The following is a 25008-nucleotide window of genomic DNA, read 5'->3' on the forward strand; positions in this document are numbered from 1 at the left end:
CTGAGTTACTAAGCGTCCACAGGATTAAGGAACTACTTCAAAACTCGCGAGTACTTTGACCATAACAACAATGAGTGAGCACACTACGCACTATTTTACTGTCACGATTCCACACTTGACATTACTAGCGATCGATAAGTGCGTCACTTGCTTCATCATTGGGTTGACATGTGTACATTGATCAGCTCACTTGCATTTCTAAGCTTCATATAACAGCGATGATCGATGCATTAAAATCAGTGTAAACTAAACCATCAATGATACGCTAGTACATAGAGATTTTAATGCAACATAAATCTCAAAAGAAGGTGATCACCTGATTCAATGTTCAACTTTTCGTGAATGATCATTGGAAGTATTCACCTACTTTCATATCTACCTAAATATTGCAGACGGGTTCGCAGACGACTCAACTATCACCGAAAAACACCCCTTGACCCGATCAAACTTAAAGTTGACTGTACTTAATAAAAGACTTACGCGCCATCACCTGTTTCTATGTCGTATTAGTGTCATTGCACTTAAATCGGCTCGAGACAAAACGATTCACTCATACAGGCAAATCAAATGACGCGAATAGTAGTATGACGTCATCAGGGTCGATATCGAGTAATAACAGTAGTGGGCTTATTAATAATTCCAAACCAAGTTAAAAGTCAGTTTTGTTACCAAACAGATGCGACTGCCGATTTCGAATCAGATGTAGTTGGGATATTTATGGAGGCTAAAGTCGACAGACAGGTAAACATACACATACAGAAAATCAGGCATTTTGTTCGCCGATACAAAAATACAGTAAGCTAGATCTGTGATACACAGTCACAAAAATAGTACTGACCCCTGACACCGGCAGCTACTCTTGTTTGCTTTGTGCTTAGATTTAGACATTTTCGCAAACATCGTTGTCTGCTCTAGTCAAAATGTAGACTGGGGTACAAGAAGGCATTGCAATTCTGAAACCATGCATCGAGTTTTAAGGCCCACTTGCGATTCAGCGACTGAATTGGCAGCTAACAATTTTTCTTACTTTCTCTGAATTGAAGATTAACATTTGAGACTCAAAGAAATAAAATAAATCATATGTCATACGATTAGGAGTTGAAATGCGTTCACTTTTCACATCAAGAACATAACAATTTATAAGTTCGGTGACCTTATGTATCTATTTTAAGTACAGTTTTTTTTCTGGTGGTAATAAGCTTAAGCATTTTACTCGCATTTAGTCATATTAAATAATATGGCAAAGTTTTGGAAAGATGTCATTGAAATATTATCAGGATGGAAAATCAAATTATCACAATTTATGTCCTCCTTGCTGACAAATGACTTTCTCTTCCATTGTAATCTCTGATGATTCTATCGATGAAAACATTCTGTAAAACAATTAATACTTCCCACCCAACGAATTTCTTTAATTCCATAGATTTTGTGGCCGTAATGTTGAACCTAATACATATTTTAATAAAATATGTTGGCCGACAGCCTATTGACCGACCAACATCCCTCTAATTAAATCTCTAATAATTCTAATAGAGAATAATTGTTTTTCGAGAAACGAATGTAATTTATGTAATCCTGTCGAATTATTTACAAGGGGTTTTGAACTAGACCAATATCTTAAGATTTAAAATTTCACTTTCTGAGAAAACATCCGGGATACAAGATTTACACTATTATCGCCGGGGGGAGGGGGGTGGCAGGCAGCTCTGATACAGTACGTCTTATGAGAAGTGCGTTCTATTGTTTTTATGTTTGATGATGTAGCCAGTGAATCGGTCATTAAATCAAAGCAATGAATAAGGATTTGGCGAAAACACCATTGAGGATATAATTTCCATCACTGGTTAAGATTTTCAATGGACATGCCCTTTTGTAAGCAGTAGGCAAGCTGGCACTGATATTTAACCTGTCAATATGATTCGCACCGCTGCATGTTCTAAGGTACGAGCATTTAGGTCAAAGCTAGGTCGTGGTGATCTCATTACTTGCAGGTATCTACCTGTTGAACACGGTGCAGGACCTGCATTTGTATTCACTGTTGTAACAGATCAGAGGCAAGACGCCCTCAAACCTTAGCTTTTGATTTGATATAGTCTATTACATAGACCACGTCATTCATACATTTACTTACGAATCATAATGCCGGATGTAGCTAGAGGATCATCAGAAAGGGGCATCCTGGAGCCCTTTAGCCAACAGGCCTTTGTGATTTCACTCCACGTCCAAGCTTCACATCCTGAATTAGCCTTGCAGTCTTCACAACATTGCTCGGGAGAGTCTTTCAGATTGGCGAGACCATTGTTTATGTCACCTCCTTCCCGGTCATATCCGACCTCAAATTGGCACACTGAAATTAAAATACAACAAGGCTAAGTCAGCAATGACGTCTTTCCGTATGCTATGTCAGAATAAATGATCAACTAATGGACGGATCCGCCTTCTGTGCAACTCTATGCATATCCTTGAATCAAATATCTTAGACGTACGTTAATTTCACAAGAATTTGTCAATGTTATTCTTAATCAGCGACATGGTGGCTCTTTCCAAAATATATTATTCGAGAGAAAAGGCCAGCCGTTCAAGGGAAGCAACTTCAGCCAAGATTACCCTTCACGACACTGTCGTCACTTTCGTCCACAAAAACTGTGAATCTGGGTCTTCACCGAACTGGATAGGTTTCTAATTTTTGACCAATCGTTTCATCGAATTAGAACTTATCTGATAAGGTCTATAGTGTATACTTACTTCTTACAATTCCATGAACGCTGCCTGACAGCAACGGATGCAACAAAATGGAAACTAGGATACACCCTGCTATCATTTTTTCAGCCATGATATGACATTTGCTGGGAGTTTCTCTACTGTATATGGTTTTAGCGCTCTTCCTGGTGCACGTCAAAGGAAATTTACATTTACATGTCAATGTAATGTCAAGTCAGGGGTTAATCCGTACCTGCTGTGAGCCAGACTTTTCTTATTAGAGTCTAAGTTGGCGGGAATAGTGCCTAACAAAGGTGTTGTGCCTTTATTGTAGGCTATATCATTTACAGGACGAACTCATCTTCAAGAAATAGAACTATCGTTGAAAAATGTAATGAGTACTTATATTTTGATCGTAACTGGCCTTTCTTGTGTGAGGGGCATACACTCTCAGGAAACTGTGTCGTCCGGGAAAAAGATACTAAAAAGATTGAAACGGGGGAGTAGATGCTTTCGGATTCGTCATTACGTCGATGGTATGTTTTCTAGAAGTCGATTTGTAATCCTATATTTCACGATGTAATTCCATCGCAACTTCGCCCGTATGCTAACTTGTCCTGTATGGCCTTATTATGTCAAGCTGGTTGGAAGGTGTGAATCACGTTGACATGGATGATACAAAATATTAGTTTCGTGGGGTTGGGTGAAGGTTATTAGAATTTTCAAAGTCTAGTGTATATTTTCATGAGTATAAATATATGGGTCCCCCATATCTGTCAGTCGGGCCTATCTTCCAAGGATATAACATGTTGACTAAATATCAGCTGCGACGAACTTTTGACGAATGCCGCGCCGATTTAAGGTGGCGTGTTTTAAACTTAGAAATATCATCTTGCCTTCCTTTACAATTAGGAATCTGCTACCTGATACCCATGTAACATGACCATCGAACCGTCCTCCAAGATGCAAAAAAGTGAATATGATTAAAGGGAGGTTGTCGTCGGAACTGTGCGTGTGCGACTTTCTTGTTTACAAACAATGTATTTCATGCATATCTAGATGCATCACGTAAACATAGCTGCAACATTTAAATTTTACGAAATTCATTGTTAACAAACATGTTTCAACTTTCATCAATCGCCAGCGTACCCTAGATACGATGTTTGCATCGGTCGTAGGGGTCCCTGGCAACCTTTGAGCAGAGTTCCGACGACACCCTCCCCTTAACGTTAAGTTTGCACCAAAACCTACTCACTGTAGCGACAGTTGACCGTTCGTGAACGCTACGAGGGACAGGTATTGCGTTCCTTCATCGTATACGTCGGTAAGCATCAGCCTGAAAATGTCCGCAGTAACGTCACTTTTGAATTTTTTAAGAATCACTTCAATCTCAGTTATTGTGAAGTATCTTGGAAAAGGAGGTCAAAGGCTACACGCCGGAGTCAATTCTGACGCAAGCAAGGCATGTATTTGCTAACAGCACAGAATTATCAAAGTATGTCTGGCACTTTAAATCTAAGGACAGACCGTTCAAGATATCATGGTCAATCCCATCAAAAGCAAGCAGTAACATGTTTAAGAAATATAATCTTTGTCTTTAGAATTTATATATAATCAATGCAGATAAGACCAACCTGCCAAACAAGCGTTCTGAGTTGGTCTCCAAGTGCCGACACCGCCCGAAACAAATTTGAATCACCAGAATATCCAGAACGGCGTCGTTTCCAGCTTAACATGGTCAGCTGATGATGAAGATCCAGATTCACGGTTTTTGAGGATGAAAGTGACGACGGTGTCATGAAGTTGCTTCCCTTGATCTGCTGCCCCCTTCGATGTCACTGATTTAGTTAAGCGTTGATAAAAATCCGTGTGAAAGGAACATACACGTCTAAGATATTTGAACACGTGCAAATTCAAGGATATACACAGAGTTTGAAGAGAATGCGGATCTGTCGATTAGTTGATCATTTATTCTTAGCGTTGTTGTATTTTAATTTCAGTGTGCCAATTCGAGGTCGGATATGACCGGGAAGGAGGTGACATAAACAATGGTCTCGCCAATCTGAAATATTCCCCCGAGCAATGTTGTGAAGACTGCAAGGCTAATTCAGGATGTGAAGCTTGGACGTGGAGTGAAATAACAAATTACCCCTCAGATAATATAGTATTATCTCTCTCTCTCTCTCTCTCTCTCTCTCTCTCTCTCTCTCTCTCTCTCTCTCTCTCTCTCTCTCTCTCTCTCTCTCTCTCTCTCTCTCTCTCTCTCTCTCTCTCTCCAGTCTCTCCTCTGGTCGGCTTCGGTTAGCATGTCCATAGTTCCCCAACAGACAATTGTGGCACATGCTTTTTAATCACAACACACAGTATGTTCAGTATATTACAGGCACAAATTCAGCCATCTGATTGGTCGAGACGTGAAAATAACCGTTCGATATTCACATTACATAGCACAGTTGGAACTCGAGCGAGCTTTCAACCAGAGAAAACTTCCTTTTCGGACATTTCACGTCAAAACTTCGATATACTGATATGATGTTATAGCTTATCAAAATCAGGACATATGATAATTATGTTTAAAAACTGGAGAAGAGACCACTTTAAATGTAATCCTGCCGGGTTTTTTATATAAAGCATTCCTGTTAAATACACACATCTAATCGGAAACAATGATCTAAAGATGCTCGGAGTGGGTCACCTGTGACCCTCTCCGGCGGGACAAGCACTGAAAATGTACGAAAATGTACGAAGATTTACGAAAAATGGCGAAAAGAAATACTTTCCAGATGAAACGTTGTCTTAAAATCACCCTCTTGCTGGTAAACAATTGAAGATAACTGATAACTTTTTTAAAAGGGTCAGACGGTTCGACGAACTATACACCCCAAGTCGTACTTAGTTTACCGTTGACACAACACAGACAAATTTACTATATAATGTAGGTGCTGGTACTCAGATCAAAGGTTATATAGATTGTATAGCTATAGTCAAACCCGTGACATATTTCTGAAAATGGCGGTACCAGCAACTTTAACTCTATCGACACTCCAATCTTTTGAAACGGTATTGGGTTTTAAATTGTGAAGATAAATATTGAAAACTACCGAGCCAGAAGGATACCTGGATAGCATGTAAATATTTCATTTCTAATCCAGATGGTTACCCATTTTCCTTGGTAATCTCAACTCCATAATTACCTGGAAGCTTATCCCTTGGATATGTTGAAACATAAATCCACTGAGCGTAATCCCCGCATTCTTTTCTCTTGCCTAATCCATATCCCATCCCCTGTACATGGAAACAGCTGAGCATGACCACACGCAAATATTCACTGATATTAAAGAATTTCAATGTGAAGACAACAGTGGTATATGTACTAATAACAGGGAGAAAACGTCATATCTCCATTTTGATTAGCTGACAATCACGCAAACTTCATTGTATTTCAAGAGTATGCTTAATCCTTTGAGCGCCAAAGTCAAATTTTGTCTCCTATATCAAATTATACACAAGTCAACTTTTTTCTAAATTTTGCTAAAATTTAGATAAAAATCCCAAGCCAATAAAATGTGATGTTCGTTTGGTCCAAAATTGTCGGAAAATATACAGAAAAATTCACAACACTGGTAAAATGTTGCACTAAAATTTGGTGGGAAAAATTGCACCGCTCAAAGGTTTAATTAATAATACAGCGCTGACAATGGGGCGTACGGTGCGATGGTGTCGTGCTGTAAACTGTCATGTTTGGATTACGACCATATTGTCCTCCATACAAACACACGCAACTGTACAGCCAAGCCACACCAAGCGTTCTGTCTTTTGATCGGGGACGGCCACTAGCCACGATGGCAAGAATCAAGACACCGAGTATGGCGCAATGGATGTGTATCTTCTTGTTCCTGAGTGTGTGTTGGACTGTCGTATTTATCGGAATGACAGGTCGGGGAGAGACACCGTCCAGTGGACGTATCTCTAGGGCGGAAAATGTCGGCATCTTGCGCAGACGCAGCGAAACTAGAATGAGCGTGGATCAGCTTATAAAGCTAGCTGAAGAGAATGGAATCCAAATTTACGGAAATCCAGAGCGTCCCGTATCTAATTTCATCGTAAATACTGTCACGTCGAGAGGAAAACATGTATCTACGTCAAGCATTACAATTTTTTCAAGTTCTGCAAGAGACGACAGAAATATTTCCAACCATCTTGACGACAATGCAAGCGTCACTGACAGAGATGTGAAACACAATACTTCAAAATCCATTGCTTTGGTGAAAATGAACATTGAGAGGTGAGAGAATGTGGAAGTTATGCATGACTCTACCATGATACGTAAGATGAATAAGGCTAGCGACAAACTTAGCCAGGTAATTGCTGCAATAATGATATGATAATGATATCGGATGTACAGATCGAAATTATTGTGTAATTGAATTCAGTCAGCAATGACGCACTTTCAATCATATAATGATCCCAATGGGGAGGATACAAGCCTTGGGAAGTTGAATCGGTAGCATTTTCATTTTTAAATTTTCATATAAAAATCCAAGAAACAAAACTGAATTGCGGTCAAGTTTCCTTCTTCGGTTGACGTTTTAGGTCTGGCTTATCGAACATTTGAAATTGCATCAAACGGCTTTATGCGGTCAGGTGATGTTCGATGAAGCTGTTTAAAAGTTCAACATCCAATAGCTCAATGTCAATAACTTACACATAGTTCACAATTAAAGTGAAAGCGGGAAAACACATCGCGTTAACATCTGCTTGGAGTAAAAGAAATTTGGTGTAGGACGGGAACTTTAAATTTGTCCATTTTTCATTTCTGGTGCTTAACTTGACCTGGTGTGACAAGCCGGGCGGCCAAACTAGACATTGTAAGCTTTACGTTTCAACAAATCATATCTCAGTGTTGGCTGAATTTAGTGAAGATGCTTATTGGCTACACTTTTAAGTAATAAATTTCGAGCTGTTGGTTTTCGGCACGGTCCCTCTTTTGTGGAGGGAACGTGTTTTCAGAAACACAGGCCATACGTTGACATCATTCTTAAATGATGATAGGTTCGGGACAAAGTTTTCTTGAAATTAAAATATATGTTTTGGCATAATGCATTCACCATTGACAATTAATGGAGGTTGGAATTTTGCGATAGACTTTCTCGACAGCTTGACGTCTTGGATTCTGGTCAAGCCTGTATAAACACACTTATAAGTTATGGCTTTCTGCAACAACATTCGACCAAGGTGTCCAAAAAGAACAAATTATAATTCATCGACAGGGAATTGGTGAAGTCATGCTAAATACTCGCGACTCCTTCGCATCATGTTCTATACACCTCACCATGTTCAAACCTTACATACACGGTACAAATAAAGACAGCACCTATATATTCCAAAACCCATTTTTTATCAGTTCGGCAGAAACTGCCATTCTCAGTATATCCTTGAGAACATTGGAATGGAGTATTGAAAATTTTAAATACAATCCTACATGTACTTTTCATGTGAACTCGAATATTTGTGCAGAGTCCAGAATACACAATTAATTACTGCTTCCTTGTTAACATAGCGGACCTATGTAAACAACGTCGGGATGTTCATACTGAGTTAGTGACTTTACCGAAAAGTACTGGTACTGTATCTGCTTGCCTGTCTATCCAAACTATTTTACAGCGTTTGAAACTTGATAGATATTTTACGTTGAGATAGGGATGCCAACACAGTGGTAAGAAGAGGCGAAGTTCGGTAGGACCGATGACATCAGATAATACACTATTTTATGCTGGGAAAATATGTCAACATTTTCTAGCATTGACCTTCTCAAAGGAAGTTAGATGTGATTAATTGAACCAAGAAAAACGATCTCAATATGAACATGAAAGTCTCAAAACTTTTCGATAAGTTCAAAACTCTAACACTAAGAGGGAACGGTTCACGTAGCTTGTATATGTGTGTGTGTACATACATATATACATACATACATACATACATACATACATACATACATACATACATACATACATACATACATACATATACATACATACATACATACATACATACATACATACATACATACATACATACATACATACATACAACAGACAGACAGACAGACAGACAGACAGACAGACAGACAGACAGACAGACAGACAGACAGACAGACATACATACAGACAGACAGACAGACAGACAGACAGACAGACAGACAGACAGACAGACAGACAGACATACATACATACATACATACATACATACATACATACATACATACATACATACATACATACATACATACATACATACATACATTACATACATACATACATACATACATACATACATACATACATACATACATACATACATACATACATACATACATACATACATACATACATACATACATACATACATACATACATACATACATACATACATACATACATGTGTATGTGTCTGTGTGTCTTTGTCTGTCTGTGTCTGTGTCCGTTTGTATCCGTGTGTGTGTGTGTGTGCATATGTATGTGTGTGTTATGTTAAGTATTTATCGTGAACTAGAATTTATTTCTTAAGAAGATATTTTGTTCAAAATGCGCTGTGGTTGCAAGGAAAATACTTTGTTTTGTTTTCCGCAATACATTAGGAAGAAAAAAAGAAGAAACGTCCTTTTTTCGAGAATGAAAATTACGGAAATTAACGCTATTGTCTCTTTCACAGAAAGTACACATGTAGTGCATGAGTAAGCCTTTGCATACCGAGATGTGTTGATGCCTTTCGGTATTGCATCATTTAAAGTTTAATCGGCATTGCCGTGCCGAGAGTTTTGAACTTAAAGGGGCGTTAACAAAAAGGGCACATCATAAAAATCTCAAGAACGAGAGTAATTTTGTCAGCGCTACATAAGCTCTGGCGTTGTTGCCCCTTTCTGCAGGTTACTACAAGAACAATAGACAAAACAAACTAAACAAATAGCTTAGGCTGATAAACACACTCGCGGGGCCACCTTCTTTATGATACGATATCAGCCACATATTTTTCGCGTGATCTTCAATCATGCAATTTTTTTTCAACTATCACAGTGTGGGATCTCAGGTAATGATTGACAAAAAACGGGACGCAATCACATTGTATCGTTTTCGAAGGAATTTCCATATTAGGCAATTTTTCATGACTCGGGGAATATTTTACATGTTTGTCTATTTCTGGAACATAGTATTCCAACTTTAACGTTTTGTCGTGAGCAATAGGCTCAAACGTACCGAAACGCTGACAGTTTAATACGGATTCCAATGAATACTGCTTGCTTGATGATTTAGTAAAACTGGTATATTCATAGCACCGAAAATATCACGACGTAATTAAGGTCGTGGAAGGCCATGAACAATTCAGTATAATGAAGAAGAGCGCATTTAATAGCACGGAAACACAGAACGTATTATTTTAATTATACATCAGACCATATGTACGATTGTTTTGTTTCAGGAATGTATCAGTCAATATGCTTGATTTGATCAGCAAGGCGACATCGAAGAGTTCTACAGATATCGGTAAATCTCAGGTTGACTCAACGGCACCGTCGAAAAATGATTCGGGACAGTGTACCAAAATCACCGACGTCTTCTTCTTGAAAACTCACAAGACCGGTAGCGATACAACCACTCAAATCCTGGTGCGTTTCGCGGACCTGAACAACCAGTCCCTGCTCATACCGAAGGGTGACAAATGGAGTTTAGGATGGCCGTGGCAAATGAAGTCCAAATTTTATCATCCCCCAACAAAGAGAGGCGGGTTCAACATTTTCTGCCTTCACACAGTGTACAACAGAACAACAGCAAGGAATATAATGGCCAGTACTGCCGTCTATGTTACAATTTTACGACACCCATGGTCTCAATTCAAGTCTGCTTTCCATTACTTTGCCTGGGACAGAAAACTGAATAAAACAAACGCCATCAACCATCATCCTATCGAGGCGTTTTTTAATAATCCGGGGGCATATTATCAATGGTACGAGAAAAGAGGCGCGCCATACCAAAGGAATTTTATGGCATATGATTTAGGACTGCAACCCTCGCTTTACGACAATGTCACAGCTATTCTGGAGTTCATTTCTAATATTGACAGAGATTTTGACTTGGTGATGATTTTAGAATATTTCGATGCATCGCTGGTTTTGTTGAGAAGAATACTATGCTGGGACTTAAACGATATCCTTTACGTGCCTCTCAATGTTAGGAAAAAACGCTTCCTCACTTACGAAGAAACAGAGCGATTTCACAGACGGTTCAGTCAGGCAGACTACGCCCTCTACGACCACTTCAAAGCGAAACTGTTGGCGCTGATAGCTACAGAACCTGAATTTATGGAAGAGCTTTCGTATTTCAGGGATAAAAATGACCGATTTAAACAATTTTGTAGACTCGCTTCTCGTAATCCCAATGCAACTATGGTGATAGAGCAATCAAAGTGGAGCAGTCGACACATTATTGACTCCGATTTTTGCTTTTCATCTAGAGTTTACCTGCTCACCTATTTAGACATTCTGAGACAGAAGACATATGGAATCAAGTACGATGCCAGTAAGAAACCATTCATGTGGCCTGTTTAACCATCTCGCCACGTTCTTTATTAGTATTTTCCGGTTCTGTGTTGGACGGTAGCACGACGAAAATTGGAATGCCATCGAGGCATTGAGCCGTGGTCAGGCAGAAAGTGCTACAAACATCAGTAATCCTTCCTTGAAATGTTGTAGCTATGGAAACATTGTTGCCCTTGACAAATACTTGTGGAGAGGTTTTGATCTACGGTATTTTTTTTTGAAACTGTGGCGATTATGTAAAGAAAGCAAGAGTCATAGACACCATTATAAATTATTATTGTAACGATAATTACAAAATGACGAAATACATCTTCCTTGAATATAACTCTGTTTCCGCGTCATCTTTTAAAATCTTTTATAATTACACGACTGTAGTTGTTGATGTTACTGATGAATGTGTAAAAAAACAAAGTCGACGGGTGAAAGAAACCACAGCTCTAAGATAAAAGAAGCGCAATAAAGGGAAAATGTGAACGCCTTCGAGAAATCGATACGAATTTTGCAAGTTGAAGAAAATTTGAGTTTATTTTTGACATTAAAAAGAAGTATATGTAAGGTGGTGTGTGTGAGAGAGGCCACGACTCACGATTATTAAATTGATTCCAACGATACATTCAGTTAGAGATTGGAATGGTGAAGTTTGAGTGTTAGTGGCTTATTTCCTCAGACCGATTATCAGCATAGTTTAAAATATTACTCAATATGCATTATGAGACTGTACACGAGTAGCACTTCCGGTAGTATAGAGTCTGACCGGCTTAGTACGCTGGAGGTAAAACATAACATTGCCAGGTCTTTGCATAGGGTTTCTATTAGCCACATTTCTCGCGAGCCAGAGCATGATTTCCGCTCCGCGGACCTACGCACAAACGCACACACTCTTTCCAATCTGGACGATCGGAACCTAACGCGACGCTTAGCATGATTCAACTACTGCCGAGAAAAAAAGCATGTAACGATTTCCTATGTACACATAGTAATATCGACAACGACAACATCATCGGAAATTATTCTCAACAGTTCCTCACAAAATAAAATTCAAAAGTATTTTGCTACATGTTGACATTATTCCGTTACTTGAACAGCGTTGATAATGATCTTGTGTAGGGCGATGCTTGATTATGATAAGGTGAGTTGGTTTGGTGAGAAATAAGAAGTTAAAGGGGAAGTTCACCAAGGCTGATTTTTATATACGTGCCAGCTGTGGGGTCGCTTATTCCGGAAAAGCCATTTTCGCCATTTATAACTCGCGCAATTTTTTTATAAAAACGGATAAAATTAGTGGCGGAAGTTGCAGTTTAGGGCTTCATCAACTCACGGTGCCTTCACAAGGAAAATAAGCACCAAGGTTGACGCTTTCATCACGTGATATGGCAGGAAACATCTTCCGATGGGTACACACAAATAACCTTATGAGCTGCTAAAAATCATTTGGTCAATACGATAGGACCCTCCCCCTTGTTGCGATCGGCAGAACAAATTAATGAAGGAGATTTGGGGGTAATTATGAGAGACTGTTTTCTTTGAAATACTATGCAGAGATATTGAGGGTCAAGTAATTGGCACAGATGCGACACAGGTAAGGTTTGCATGATGAAAAAAGTTTTATGCATGCCATTTATTGGTCATATTCATAACTTCTAGACGGATTATGCTTGCAATACCCTGTGGTGGGTATGGCATCGTCATTCACGTTTTCATCAGGCTGTGCATGCTTGCATGACTATTGTTTATGTTATGAAAATACCACAGCCTGGCGTTAACATGAGTGAGTAGACAATGCCATACTAATTATAAGTTTTAGAGATTTGAAATATCCACAATCTGCCCTAGAAGAATGATTCTAAAGCAGTTAACATTCATTATTATCCTGCGCAAGGCTCACCACGATTAGTTGCACTTATGTATAGCGGCTGCTTTGCTTTGGGAGGGGGCTTCTGTTCGAACGTATTTGTAACATTTTCTACATTTCTAATGGACTCTTACTGTAATTGTGAATATAAAGAGATGTGTACAAAGTGGCTTCTTCGCAATTTTTACACGCATATTTCTGGCGCAAATTGCTAAATTTTCTCATGCATTTTCCCCTGCCATACTGTGTAGTGCTTTCGACAAGTAATCCAGATGATAAATTATACATATCATTACATGTGTCTAATTAAACAGAAAAAAATGTAGCAAAATAAGCATTACGTCAGATGAGTAATGTTCACATTGAAGCAAGCTGCTCCACATCGGTGATGAACACAAGTCCCTCCAATGGGTGATGAAGGGAAGTGACATGACCTTGGATTTCAATCAAAGTTTGTTGTTCATGGTTGTACAGCATAAAAGAAATATCAAAACGAAACATACTAAACATTACAGAGGGAATCTAATAAAATGAAAACTGTGTTGTTTTGATATTATTTGACCTTAACGCATGGTGAAGTTGGCTCAAAGTTGAAGCGGTTCAGACCTCTGTCTGAGACCGATTTTATGTCTACGGGTACGGTACCTGAGGAACCGTGGTCAGGGAAAGCATATAACAATTCCCTCTGCCGTGGACGTTTTACGTCCATGCCTCTGCCATCTCTCGGGCAGGCACCCTGTCACTGAAAAACCACTTGCGAACACCTGGATAGAGGGACTGTGACCTAGCCGAAAAGCTACTACGGTCGAACTGCTTCGATAGTCGTTATTTGCGTGATCTTAGTACACCGCCCCTGTTGCATAATAGCCATAGAATCGACAGTAGAAGCGTGACTGTTTATTGTTTATCAATAGACCTTAGAGGTTTATCTTGTCAGATACAGTGCACAGGACGAACTTTGACCTTTGCATGCCAGTCAAAGAAGATGGCGTCCGTTCTATTCAAAACATCGCTCGGTGTCGCTGCACTGGCCTTGGTCGTCTTCCTTGGCTTGCAAACAACCGAAATTAGAGTGGACCTAGAGATGTTTATAGACGAAGTTTGGCCCCGTGTACTTGAGGTATGCTCCGAACCGAGAAAATTTTTGGAGTTCCATAAGCACAAGTGAGTCGAACTGCAAATTGCAATCACTCGAGTAGTACAAAATTACTATTGTCAAACTCTTTTCAAGCTGCGCGGGGTCCACCCTAAAGGTTTTGGGGCCACCTCAGCTACTACAATGGCGAATGTGGAGAAGCCCCCAACGGTTGACCCGGAAACGCCATCGCACGGCACACGGGCTATATTTTTAATTTCAGCTCTGTTCTGGTGAGAATACTTGGGTTGGCCGGGTAATGGTGGGCCAGCAATCTAGGACAGGCCATAGACCTATGGACAGACTAGGCCAGGCCTAGGAGTGGCTAATGTAAAACAATGTATACCATTACCGTGTTACGTCATAGGCGTAATAAACTATGAGTGTACCTATTTATCCAGGACAGATACGTGTGTAAGCAAATAGAGCCTCCTGTTATTGATCTTTATTTATTAATCTCGATAAATCGATCCATAGGTTTCGAAAACCTCCTTTCATAAAAGTCGAGACAAAACATGCACCAAAGACAAGTAAATTAAGTGTACAACAATAAATAAAATACTTCAAATTTCTTTAAGTTGACCATAGAAACTAGAATGATACACTAAAAGGAAATAAATCACAACAACAATTAAGATGATTCCTGTAGATACAGAGTTATAGGTAATTACGGACCTTCTTAAAACTATCAACACTTTCTATTTTTCTCAACTACAAAGGTAAACTGTTAATATTATTTGCTCCTCTTACATAAAAGAACCGTTTTAAAAAACTAGGTTTTAGCTTTTTTCAATTTTCTAAAAAGGTGCTGCTTAGCTTATCGTCTTGATATTTGCCTGGCAGTAGTTTTCTCGTAGTATTAAATACAAGAACCAATTTGTTTAACTGACGTATTAGGTGAAGGGTTATCTAGAATGTAGAATTATCTAGAATGTAATCTGGAATAAAGATATTTAATTGGTACTGTAGAATCAGTGTTTAGAATTTATCGAACTGGACGTTTTCGCATATTCGCTGTAGAATGTGAATATTTACAGTCGACATGTAGTGCTCACTAAACGTTAGGACAATAACACAAATAAAGTAGAGTAAAACTACTCTAAAAATATCATCTTACAGGGAAGTCAGTGATAAAAGATAATAACGATACCAGTGTCAAGCTTAAGCATCCGATTCGTCTTATTAGATATTATCGGATGTTATCGAAATCATCGTCTAGTATATTTCAACTTATCAAGCGAGATGATATTTGTGAATATTTGGCTGGTACCCGACGACGTCATCTGTCAAAAATACGTTTACGGGATTCTATCGATTGCATCCGCTATTACCATCTCTAAGTATTTAAGAAAGGCGACATTGAGAACTTTGGATAGAGCCCCAAAATATCAGACATCAGACAATAAATGTTATCGGATACTCTTGAGATCGGAGTCTTGTATCGCTATAGGTTTCAAGGTAGGGGATATTTTTAACAATTTTGGATGGTTTGCGACAATATCTGGTATTATTGGATACTATCGACACTACCATGTAGTATCGTCTATGTTCACAAGCTACAAGATATGTCATCACAACTTTGGCCGGGTGCCGAGGGTTTCAAGCCAACGCATCTTTTAAAACATCTCTGGCTGGTTCCCGACGATGTCGTAGTTCAGAAAAATCTGATATCTTTGGATACTATCGGCATTACCGTCTAGTATCGTTTATGTTTTAAAGCTAGAAGGTGTTGTATGGTAGCTTTCACACCAACATTAGGTAAGAAGGGTGATTGTTCCCTGGTGTATAGATTTCCCAACTCGAGTAATTTTTACGACCAAAGCGTAAGCCTGGCATGAGAGGGTTTAGGATGCAACTGAGTTGTTATTTAGAACGATCAATGATAATAATACAAGGTCTACGTTATTTCTTGTCCAGGTAAACTGTGTGAACAATCCATGTACTCTAAACATGACAAATTTCACGTAAAAGCTTGACAAAAAGGCTAATATCTGTGTCGAACATGACCATGATCAACCTTTTGAAAACTTGAAATTTGTACATTAAAATAATACATTAAAAATCACATCGAAATACCACCACGCGACATTAGGACATCTTGCACAAATATTTGAAACTTGTCTATCCTATTATATCACGTGATATGATCTACTGTACCAATTTTACGCCATCCGGGGTAGTCGATGCTCAATGCTACTGTGACAACATTTCGTTCATCTCATAGGATGGAAATCATCACTGATATTGAAGAAACTATTGTAAATGGACACACTGCAAAACAGATGACGTTCCTACAAGATACACCAATGCCAATCATAGGTACTCGAAGAGTCGTTACCGAGATGCAAAGTATAAAGACACAGTAGGTATTCTTACTTTGCACTTCTTACATTTCTATCATTGGCGTTTACAATCTGGTATTAATAAACATGCGAAAAGTCTTACGAAGACATAGCGAGGCGCTTCTACTAGTGAGAAAAAGATTCAAATGGATATTATTTTAGACGAGCGAAATGTCAAATGTCGTTGATCATACCACAGTGTTCGCTCATGCATGGAAGGAAATTAGTGAATTGAACTTTTTAAGTGCAGAGTTGCTCTACAGTATCATTACCTCGCCCTCTTTTCAGAATTGCCTGATACATTTTTGCCAAAGGAGCGAAAGTTCATTTTAAATGTGTACTTAATGACGATTATTGTTCTTTCTGATTTTTTTCTTTATGAAAAGCCTACCATTTGTTGGTCGACTTGTTTGAAATTCATGATATAGCTAAGTTTTTCCGATAATGTTAACACAAGGATGGCGGCCATCCTAATTTCAAATCTCGGTAAATTTAAGCTAATTCATTCGGAATCAATCGTAAGAAAGTTTTCGCGTTAATCCCTGATTTTATCCTTGAGACTGGTTGAAAGTAGACTTGGTTCAAGTCGGTGAACTTTAAAAAAATAAAATAATTTATAATAGTTTATCTTATGTCTCTCCTATTTCGTACAAACCTATCCGGAATTTGCCAGCTCACGCCAGGTTTTCCCAGCGATTGAATGCGTCGCGTTTGAGTCTGCGCAGTTTCTGCCGGTGATTCCGGGTGAAACTCCGCTGTATAGCGGTCACTCCACTCATCGCGTTCACCCCACTCATAGCGTCCACTCACGAGCACGTTTCACATGAAAGCAGAATACAAATCATTGCGTTCACTCCACTCAAACATTCACAAATCACAGACTTGAACCAAGTCTAGGTTGAAAGCTTCCCTAGGAATGTTTGAGCAAAAATTAAATACTTTCATATTCGAGGCACATGCTAGTAACTTAAGACATATTAACAGCTGTAACTTTTGATATTCGCTCATGAGTCAAATATATATTCTTCTTCTCCCCGAAGAGTGAAGAGCATGTAAGTCCTGCTGCACGTTATACAATGTTATTGTTCAGATGTATTGTTGTCCTGATATACACATGCAGTCTCCTGTGATAAGTTGAACAAATTTGACATGACTTTGCGATAAGCGCAAAGTACTGTGTAGACAAAAAAGGAAATAATGCTTTATAAGTTACAGCTAGCGGCGCTTTGCAGTTTTGCCTGCAAACCAATGCCTTACTTTTTAGTCTCTTTCGCTTCATTCATCTCAGCGTTTGATTTGTCATCGTTCTTTCCAGGCAAGAATTGTTTTGGAATACGACCTTGAACGGACGGTACCACAACAAGGGACGCTACACGTTCTTAGATTACGTAAAGGAAGGAAAACGTGGTACTTTGGTCCGGGAAACATTCACAGTGGAATGTCCAGCATTTATCCAGTGGTACGCCTCAGGAATTGCAGCAGATGCGCACACGGTGTTGCTTTCCAACATGAAAAAGTACATTGAGGGCATGAAGAACTAGACTAAGTCAACTTGAAATTATGCGCGCAACACAAAAACATGCAAATTCAAGTGTTTTTCGCCTTAGTGCTCAAAACAACTCATTTTGCAAATAGGTTTTGCACTTCACTTCTGTTTCCAAAGATTTGATATTATCATGGCGTCACAGCACACAACACACATTAAAGGGACATTAGCTGTAACTTTTGACTAATTTTTCACTACTCTGTTTCAATGTATCAACTACAGAATTTTACTATAATCCGATCATCATGACCAATGCCCGGTGTCCTGCTTGCCAACACAGCCTGTATATGTGAAATGACCATTGTTATTGTTGATAAATGTATTCTAGTCCGGACCTGAATACAAAATTTAAACAATAACAATGCAGATTATACTCATATAGGGTATATTTATGAGCTAAATATTAGGAATTTCTCCATGGTTCAGGGATTCAAACCAGAAAGTGCAGATGATACACAGAACAAACAAAATAAAAAAAATGACCAAAGTTACAGCTAATGGATCTTTAAGTGAATTGAGAAATATCTCACTAAGACAGTCAATGTTGAAAATCAAATCATACCATCCGTCCGCTGTCGTGAAATTTGCATATCAGTAGCGCAAGTCTCACAATATGTAACGGTTTTTTTCTCGGTAATATCCCATCCCAATAACTTGAACCCCCCCCCCCCCCATTATCGCAGCAGTGTTTCTATTTCTTTCTTTGTAACTCTGCTTACAGGTTGCCTAGAGTGCAAAAATATTACAATCCGACGAAAGGCATCAAAAACATTTCATCTCATCACAACCAACTAAACATAACGAACATGAAGTTGTGATAAGCTTGGAAACAGTACAAAATGATTCGCCTTCCAACGTCTTCATTAAGTTTTTACCTCCTTCGATACGTTCAATCATTATATAAAATATCGGGTTATCGAATTGCCGTTGCTGTATTGCACTTGTCCACACATCATTCGACAAAATTTATTTAATGTTGCGTGGAGAATTTTATAATACCATGTACTTCATTTCTCAAAATCATTCAGTGACTGCATTTTTCGTCGACCCAATTCTTATGTTATATCAGAAATGACAAATATCAATACAGAATGTTTGCCTGTACTACATTTTTGTCATGTTATCATTGATGATGGAGTTTGTGATCTTGTTCATCACAATTACTATTTCAGTGTGGTTTTCTCAGACAAGCTAGTTTTGCAATGTCAGTGAGTATGTAAATGTTCGTTAGACAGTTATCTAACAAACATTTACATACTCACTGACATTCCCAAAACTAAACAATAATTGCAATAATGTGTCCTCTTCCGTTTCAAAATGGACGAAAGCAATTCTTGGGCCATGCGGGGTACATTATAATTGCTTAATTATTTCAATGATAATTACAAAAGTAAGGAATTACAACTTCCCCAAATACCACTCTTTTTCTACCACATCTTTTGATCACGTGACTGTAGTTGTTAATTTCACAGATGAATTCGTAAAAAACATGACGGGTGAAAGAAACCACAGCTCTAAAATAAAAGAAGTGCACAGAACTAGGTAATGACAATGTCCTTGAAAAATCAATGAACATTTTTCGATTGGAAGGAAAGTTAGCTCTGAGTTATTTTTGGGCATTTCAAATGAGTATATTTAAGCTAGTGTGTGTGAAGGAGTTAGTTGGGACTGCGACGACTTGGCAAGTATTGAATTGATTCCCGCAATACGTTCATTTAGATATTTCAAAGTGGAGTTTTAGTATGACTGTGTTGGCCGGGTGCCTCATTACCTCGGCACGATTGTTAGCATAGTTTAAAATATTACTGTGCATTGTATATGAGAAACACTATACTGTTGCAAGGCAAGAATTATGTACTCTTTATGTTCATATTTACTTACTCTCCTATATCGAATATTTTTATTAACTCTTATTAGTTACAGTTACAGGTCAATCACCTTGGACTTAAAACAGACTCTAATATGAGCAGAATTCAAGGCGTATCTGTGATAGTAGTACAGATCATGCTATGCAACCATGTGATTAAACAATTTTGCAAGAGATATCTATCCTTACATAGAAAGTATATCTAAAGGAACGATCGATCATGTAAAGAACTGTCACAAAATCCACCAATCATCGGATGTAATTTTGAGACCTCAACATTGTATGGAACAATATTTCAACCTTTGCCCAATGGACGACTATTTTAGTAAATCAGTAGATTAGATTGTCATTTCCCTCTTGAAAAGGAAAAACAGAAGCATGATACTGTTGGGCACGTTACTGTACGACTTGATACCAAGCCAATAAACCCTCCTCATACGTTTAACTACCTGTGAGTCTCTACTTTGTTGACCACCACGTACCTCATCTCATCTTTTCCCAAAGTAGACGACACAGTAGTATCACTATCGGTAGTATACATTCTCACCTGTATATGCTTTAAGACCAGAATGCACATCGGGGATAGATATTCGGACTCTCAAACTTTTCCAATTCTTTTCTGATATACCACTTGTGCGGGTTCATCTTAAAGCTATTGGTGTAAGAAAACTTTAGTTTTTTCGAAAATTGAAAGTTTTATTTTCCCCCATAGATTTAACACAAGGATGGCTGCCATTTTGAATTTCAAATATCGGGAAATCTCAGATAATTAGTCTCTCTAGTACAAACTTTGTACGGTAAGAGAATGGTCGAAAGCTTCATTGAGGAAAGTTTGAGCAACAGTTTAAATCTTACACTTCCGAGGTGCATACTACCTTACCGTAAGTATAATAACAATAGCAGTATTTGTATAGGGATTATCCCATGAAGAAAGACAGCTGGTTTGAGAATACCCTGATCACCGTACATATCAATAGATCTGTATAGTGACATGCTATTGAAGCGTCACAACGAATTCGAATTGTTTGCATCAGGACAGTCAGAACCTTCCGCCGCGCTTGGCATGATAAAGAATAAAATTTGTGTAATGATTTCCCAACTACACACAACAACTGTGACAACGACATTATGACCACAAATTACTTTAAAAAGTTGCTTACAAAATGCATAGATCATGCAAAATGAAATTCTGACTTTGTTTCGTTGCTTGAAAGCGCTGATAACGATGTTGAGAGTTGATTTGGAAGAAATTGGCAGATGAAAAACGTAGGTACACCTTCTTGCGCAATGAGTTTGAAGATTCGAAATAGCCAAAGCCCGCGCTAAAGGAATGATTTGAAAGCAGTTAACCTTCATAATTATCCTGCGAAAAGCTCTCCATGATTAGTTTTTTGTGACGGTCTCTCTTGTGGTTTAGGAAGGGCTTGTGTGCGAACGTGTTTGTGACATGATGAAGTGTACTTAATTTTATGCGAACTCTTGTGAACATAAAGAGTTGCTCACAGATGCTTTTGTGAAGATTTTATGTATGTTTCTGACAAATATATACATTTTCTTATGCCTATTATGTTACTCTGTCAAAATGTATATACCAGCGTTTCTGGCCAGTAAAATCGTTGGCAATTCGGAGCTCACCATTATCTTATAATTAAGACAACAGATTGTATGCAAATTCAATTAAACATAACAACGAACAAAAAAGCATTTCGATTGTCAGATGAGCGTTTTCTTTGTATTGATTTTATCAACAGCACAACCTGAATTACTCACAGTGAAGCAAACTCATTCAAATCGATCGGCTACGTTGGTACTGAACTTCACATTAAATTTCAATTGAGGTTTATTGTCAATGTTTACACAAGATAAACGACATATTGAAACGAAACACACTACATCGCTTTGTATGGATAGTTTGCAACTTACAGCGAAAAACAATGATATAATGTGTTTTTGAGAACGGATGTAACACCGCCCTCGTTGCATTATTGCCCCGTGATCTTCAGTGCATGAAACGAACTTTGATCTCGGCATGGCAGTCAAAGAAGATGGCGTCCATTCTATTCAAAACTTCGCTCGTCGTCGCAGCACTGGCTTTGGTCGTCTTCCTTGGCTTGCAAACAACTGAAATTAGAGTGGACCTAGAGAATTTTATAGACGAAGTTTGGCCTCGTGTACTTGAGGTATGCTCCGAACCGGGAAAATTATTGGAGTTCCATGAGCACAAGTGAGTAAAACCGCACTCAGTCTACAAAACTAGTGTAAGTTGTCGACTTCTTTCGTGCAGCGAGTGGTCCATCCCGACGGCTCTTGTGGTTTGCACAGATTGAATGCGGAGAAGCCACCAACAGCCTATCCGCTCATGGGCTACAATCATTCCAGCTCTGTTCCAGCATGGGCCCTTGAGTGAGTTGGAAATCTCCGACGCTTCTGTTGGAAACCTTGTACTGATAAATAAGAAAAAGGAAACAGTAGCACAATAAATCAAATTTGTTATTTCTCTGCGGAGTAGGAAAGTCTCGTTGTTGTCACCGATTCACCCTTTTTCTGTTATTTATCGTACCGTTTACGTATCTGTTATGTAGCTTAGCCAAATCCTACCAGCTTTTGATTATGCTTTAAGAGAATTTCGATTTGAACACGTATAGACTGGTACTAGGCGTAAGTAAATATTGTCAAAATCTGACCCTAAAATAACCCCTAATTGCCTAGCCACAGAGATGAATATCTTTGAGTCGCCATTCTACCATCTTATATAGGTTTTCCATGGGAATTCTTTAGAGGCATCTAATGCAAGTTGCACGTTCCATTGGGAGAAGAAACCAATGATATGATCATAATATCTACATTATCGAATCCTTATTAAAAGACCAACCCATCATCAATCGCTTATTTATATGTGGTACGGATCGGGAAGTCATGATGTCGTTTAAAGCCTCTTCGAATTCCATGCTATTTTTCATTTAATTTCTCCAATTAATATTTATTTAATACCAATCCAACCAACTTGGTGCAGGTCATCTTTCTAATCTACCACTGCGTTTTGTTTTTTGGCGTTGTTGTTGTTTTTTTGTGTTTTTTTTGTTTGCGAGACTGGGTTGAGAAAGCTTGAAACAGGGTTGATCTTAAAGTAAAGTATATTCACAACTAACTGTCATCATTTGAAAGTATATGTTCATGCGATTGAAGGTTCGCCAATATGCAAAGGTATTTGAAATACGGCTATCTTCTTATTCACGTGACTTGATCTACTGTATGAATTCCACGCCATTCAAACAACTGTTCATTTATCTAATAGGATGGAAGTCATCACTGATGTTGAAGAAACTGTTGTAAATGGACATACTGCAAACAAAATGACATTTCTGCACGATAAGACATTTCCCGTCATAGGTCTGCAACGAATCATCACTGAGATGCATATTATAACAACAGAGTAGGTATTCTTATTATACTCATGAGGTAAAAATGTGAACCACATGTATCATTAAACGAGCAAAATTTTAAAATGTTGTTTATTATACCACAGCGTTCAATCGTAAATGAAATGAAATTCACTGATTACTCTTTAAAATTGTAAAGTGCCTTTACAGTATCATTACCCCGCCTTCTGTTCTAGGTATTCCAATTTTCTTTGCCATAAACATTTTGCCAAATGATCGAAAGTTTATTTTAAAAGTATACGATTATTGTTCTTTCGTTGGCTACCCTGACATTGCATTGAAAATTATGCTTCATGTTTCACACGTCACGTGACGGGATACAGACAAAGAGGTTTCTGGTATTCTGAGACAAGGAGTTTTCAGGTATTCTCAGTGAAAAGCGATATCTTCCTAGTTTGCATGAATCATAATGACGACCATGGTGCCTATGTGGCTCAGACTGTGACGTGACGCTGTGACGTAACGTGTATGGTGCCCCAGGCAGTTACGTGACGTGTATGGTGCCTCAGATTGTGACGTGACGCTGTGACGTGACATATATGGTGCCCCAGGCAGTGACGTGACGTGTATGGTACCTCAGCCTGTGACTTGACATGTATTAGCCCGGCAGTTACTACGAATAAATATCCTCGAATAACATATTTAGGCCTTTCTCTGAACAGCATTGATATACACGCTGTCTGTTGTGACAAGTCGATCAATTGGGTAATTTGACATGACTTTAGGATGTGAACGAAGTACCGTAGACAAAAATGGAAATGCTTTAAAAGTGACAGCAACCGGTGCTTTACAGTTTTGTCCGTATACCAGTGACTGGCTGTTTTAGTCTCATTCGCTTCGGTCATGGCATCTCGGGGTTTTTTTACTTCTCACGGTTCTTTCTAGGCAAGAAATTATTTGGAATACGACCGTGAACGGACAGTACCTCTCCAAGGGACGCTACACGTTCTTGGATTACGTAAAGGAAGGAAAACGTGGTACTTTGGTGCGGCACACGTTCACTGCCCAACGTCCAGCATTCCTGCAGTGGTACAGCTCAGCAGTCGCATATGATGCGCACACGGTGTTGCTTTCCAACATGAAAGAGTACATCGAGGGCATGAAGAACTAGTCTACTTGCAACTCTGCGGTAACCACAACCTGCTAAATTCAAATGTTTCTATAAATGCATTTTACTCCATGCTGCAAATAGTGATGAAAAATAATAGGTGTACATGTGCTATCAAAACTGCGGCTCACCAAGATGACTTTTCTGCTACATTTAAATTCAAGTGTACGCCGAATTACATGAAAGTGATTTTAGTGAAATTAGGCAATAAAATATGATTTTTTCGTACCGATCGTTTTCTGAAGAGAATATGACAAACATACATTTCAAAAGTGACTTCATCAAGGGCACATTTCGTCCTTAGGTATCACATAATCCTGATGCAAGGTGTACAACATGATTGGGTAATAAAATCGACGTCACCTTTCTGTCTTTAAATCAAACTGTCACAGACTTAAACCAAGTTTGGTGCCTAAGAGGCTCAG

General features: G+C 38.6%; 3 protein-coding genes across 3 annotated transcripts; all 3 read left to right on the top strand.

Annotated features, from left to right (window-relative positions):
• Window positions 1-6505: 6505 nt before the first annotated feature.
• Window positions 6506-11616, top strand: LOC139143111 (galactose-3-O-sulfotransferase 2-like). The gene is made up of 2 exons (XM_070713267.1): window positions 6506-6985; window positions 10177-11616. Exons 1-2 carry the CDS (start codon window positions 6543-6545, stop codon window positions 11300-11302), a joined length of 1569 nt encoding a protein of 522 aa, XP_070569368.1. The 5' UTR covers window positions 6506-6542; the 3' UTR covers window positions 11303-11616.
• A 2502-nt stretch (window positions 11617-14118) lies between these two features.
• Window positions 14119-18706, top strand: LOC139144045 (uncharacterized). Its single transcript, XM_070714692.1, has 3 exons — window positions 14119-14309; window positions 16505-16642; window positions 17938-18706. The coding sequence occupies exons 1-3, from the start codon at window positions 14131-14133 to the stop codon at window positions 18161-18163; spliced, it is 543 nt and encodes a 180-aa protein (XP_070570793.1). The 5' UTR covers window positions 14119-14130; the 3' UTR covers window positions 18164-18706.
• Window positions 18707-21934: 3228 nt separating this feature from the next.
• On the top strand, window positions 21935-24612 carry LOC139144046 (uncharacterized). Its single transcript, XM_070714693.1, has 3 exons — window positions 21935-22259; window positions 23331-23468; window positions 24361-24612. Exons 1-3 carry the CDS (start codon window positions 22042-22044, stop codon window positions 24584-24586), a joined length of 582 nt encoding a protein of 193 aa, XP_070570794.1. The 5' UTR covers window positions 21935-22041; the 3' UTR covers window positions 24587-24612.
• The last annotated feature ends 396 nt before the right edge of the window (window positions 24613-25008 follow it).

This window comes from Ptychodera flava, chromosome 11 (assembly GCF_041260155.1).
Source record: "Ptychodera flava strain L36383 chromosome 11, AS_Pfla_20210202, whole genome shotgun sequence".
Taxonomy (NCBI): Eukaryota; Metazoa; Hemichordata; class Enteropneusta; family Ptychoderidae; genus Ptychodera; species Ptychodera flava.

What these genes read in the sequence shown, in the direction of transcription:
- LOC139143111 (XM_070713267.1), top strand. Translation starts at nt 6,543, where the DNA reads ATGGCAAGAATCAAGACACCGAGTATGGCGCAATGGATGTGTATCTTC. An exon ending in GTGAAAATGAACATTGAGAG is followed by an intron (nt 6,986 to 10,176) that starts GTGAGAGAATGT and finishes GTTTTGTTTCAG; the next exon opens with GAATGTATCAGTCAATATGC.
- LOC139144045 (XM_070714692.1), top strand. Translation starts at nt 14,131, where the DNA reads ATGGCGTCCGTTCTATTCAAAACATCGCTCGGTGTCGCTGCACTGGCC. An exon ending in TTGGAGTTCCATAAGCACAA is followed by an intron (nt 14,310 to 16,504) that starts GTGAGTCGAACT and finishes TTCATCTCATAG; the next exon opens with GATGGAAATCATCACTGATA. An exon ending in ATGCAAAGTATAAAGACACA is followed by an intron (nt 16,643 to 17,937) that starts GTAGGTATTCTT and finishes CGTTCTTTCCAG; the next exon opens with GCAAGAATTGTTTTGGAATA.
- LOC139144046 (XM_070714693.1), top strand. Translation starts at nt 22,042, where the DNA reads ATGAAACGAACTTTGATCTCGGCATGGCAGTCAAAGAAGATGGCGTCC. An exon ending in TTGGAGTTCCATGAGCACAA is followed by an intron (nt 22,260 to 23,330) that starts GTGAGTAAAACC and finishes TTTATCTAATAG; the next exon opens with GATGGAAGTCATCACTGATG. An exon ending in ATGCATATTATAACAACAGA is followed by an intron (nt 23,469 to 24,360) that starts GTAGGTATTCTT and finishes GGTTCTTTCTAG; the next exon opens with GCAAGAAATTATTTGGAATA.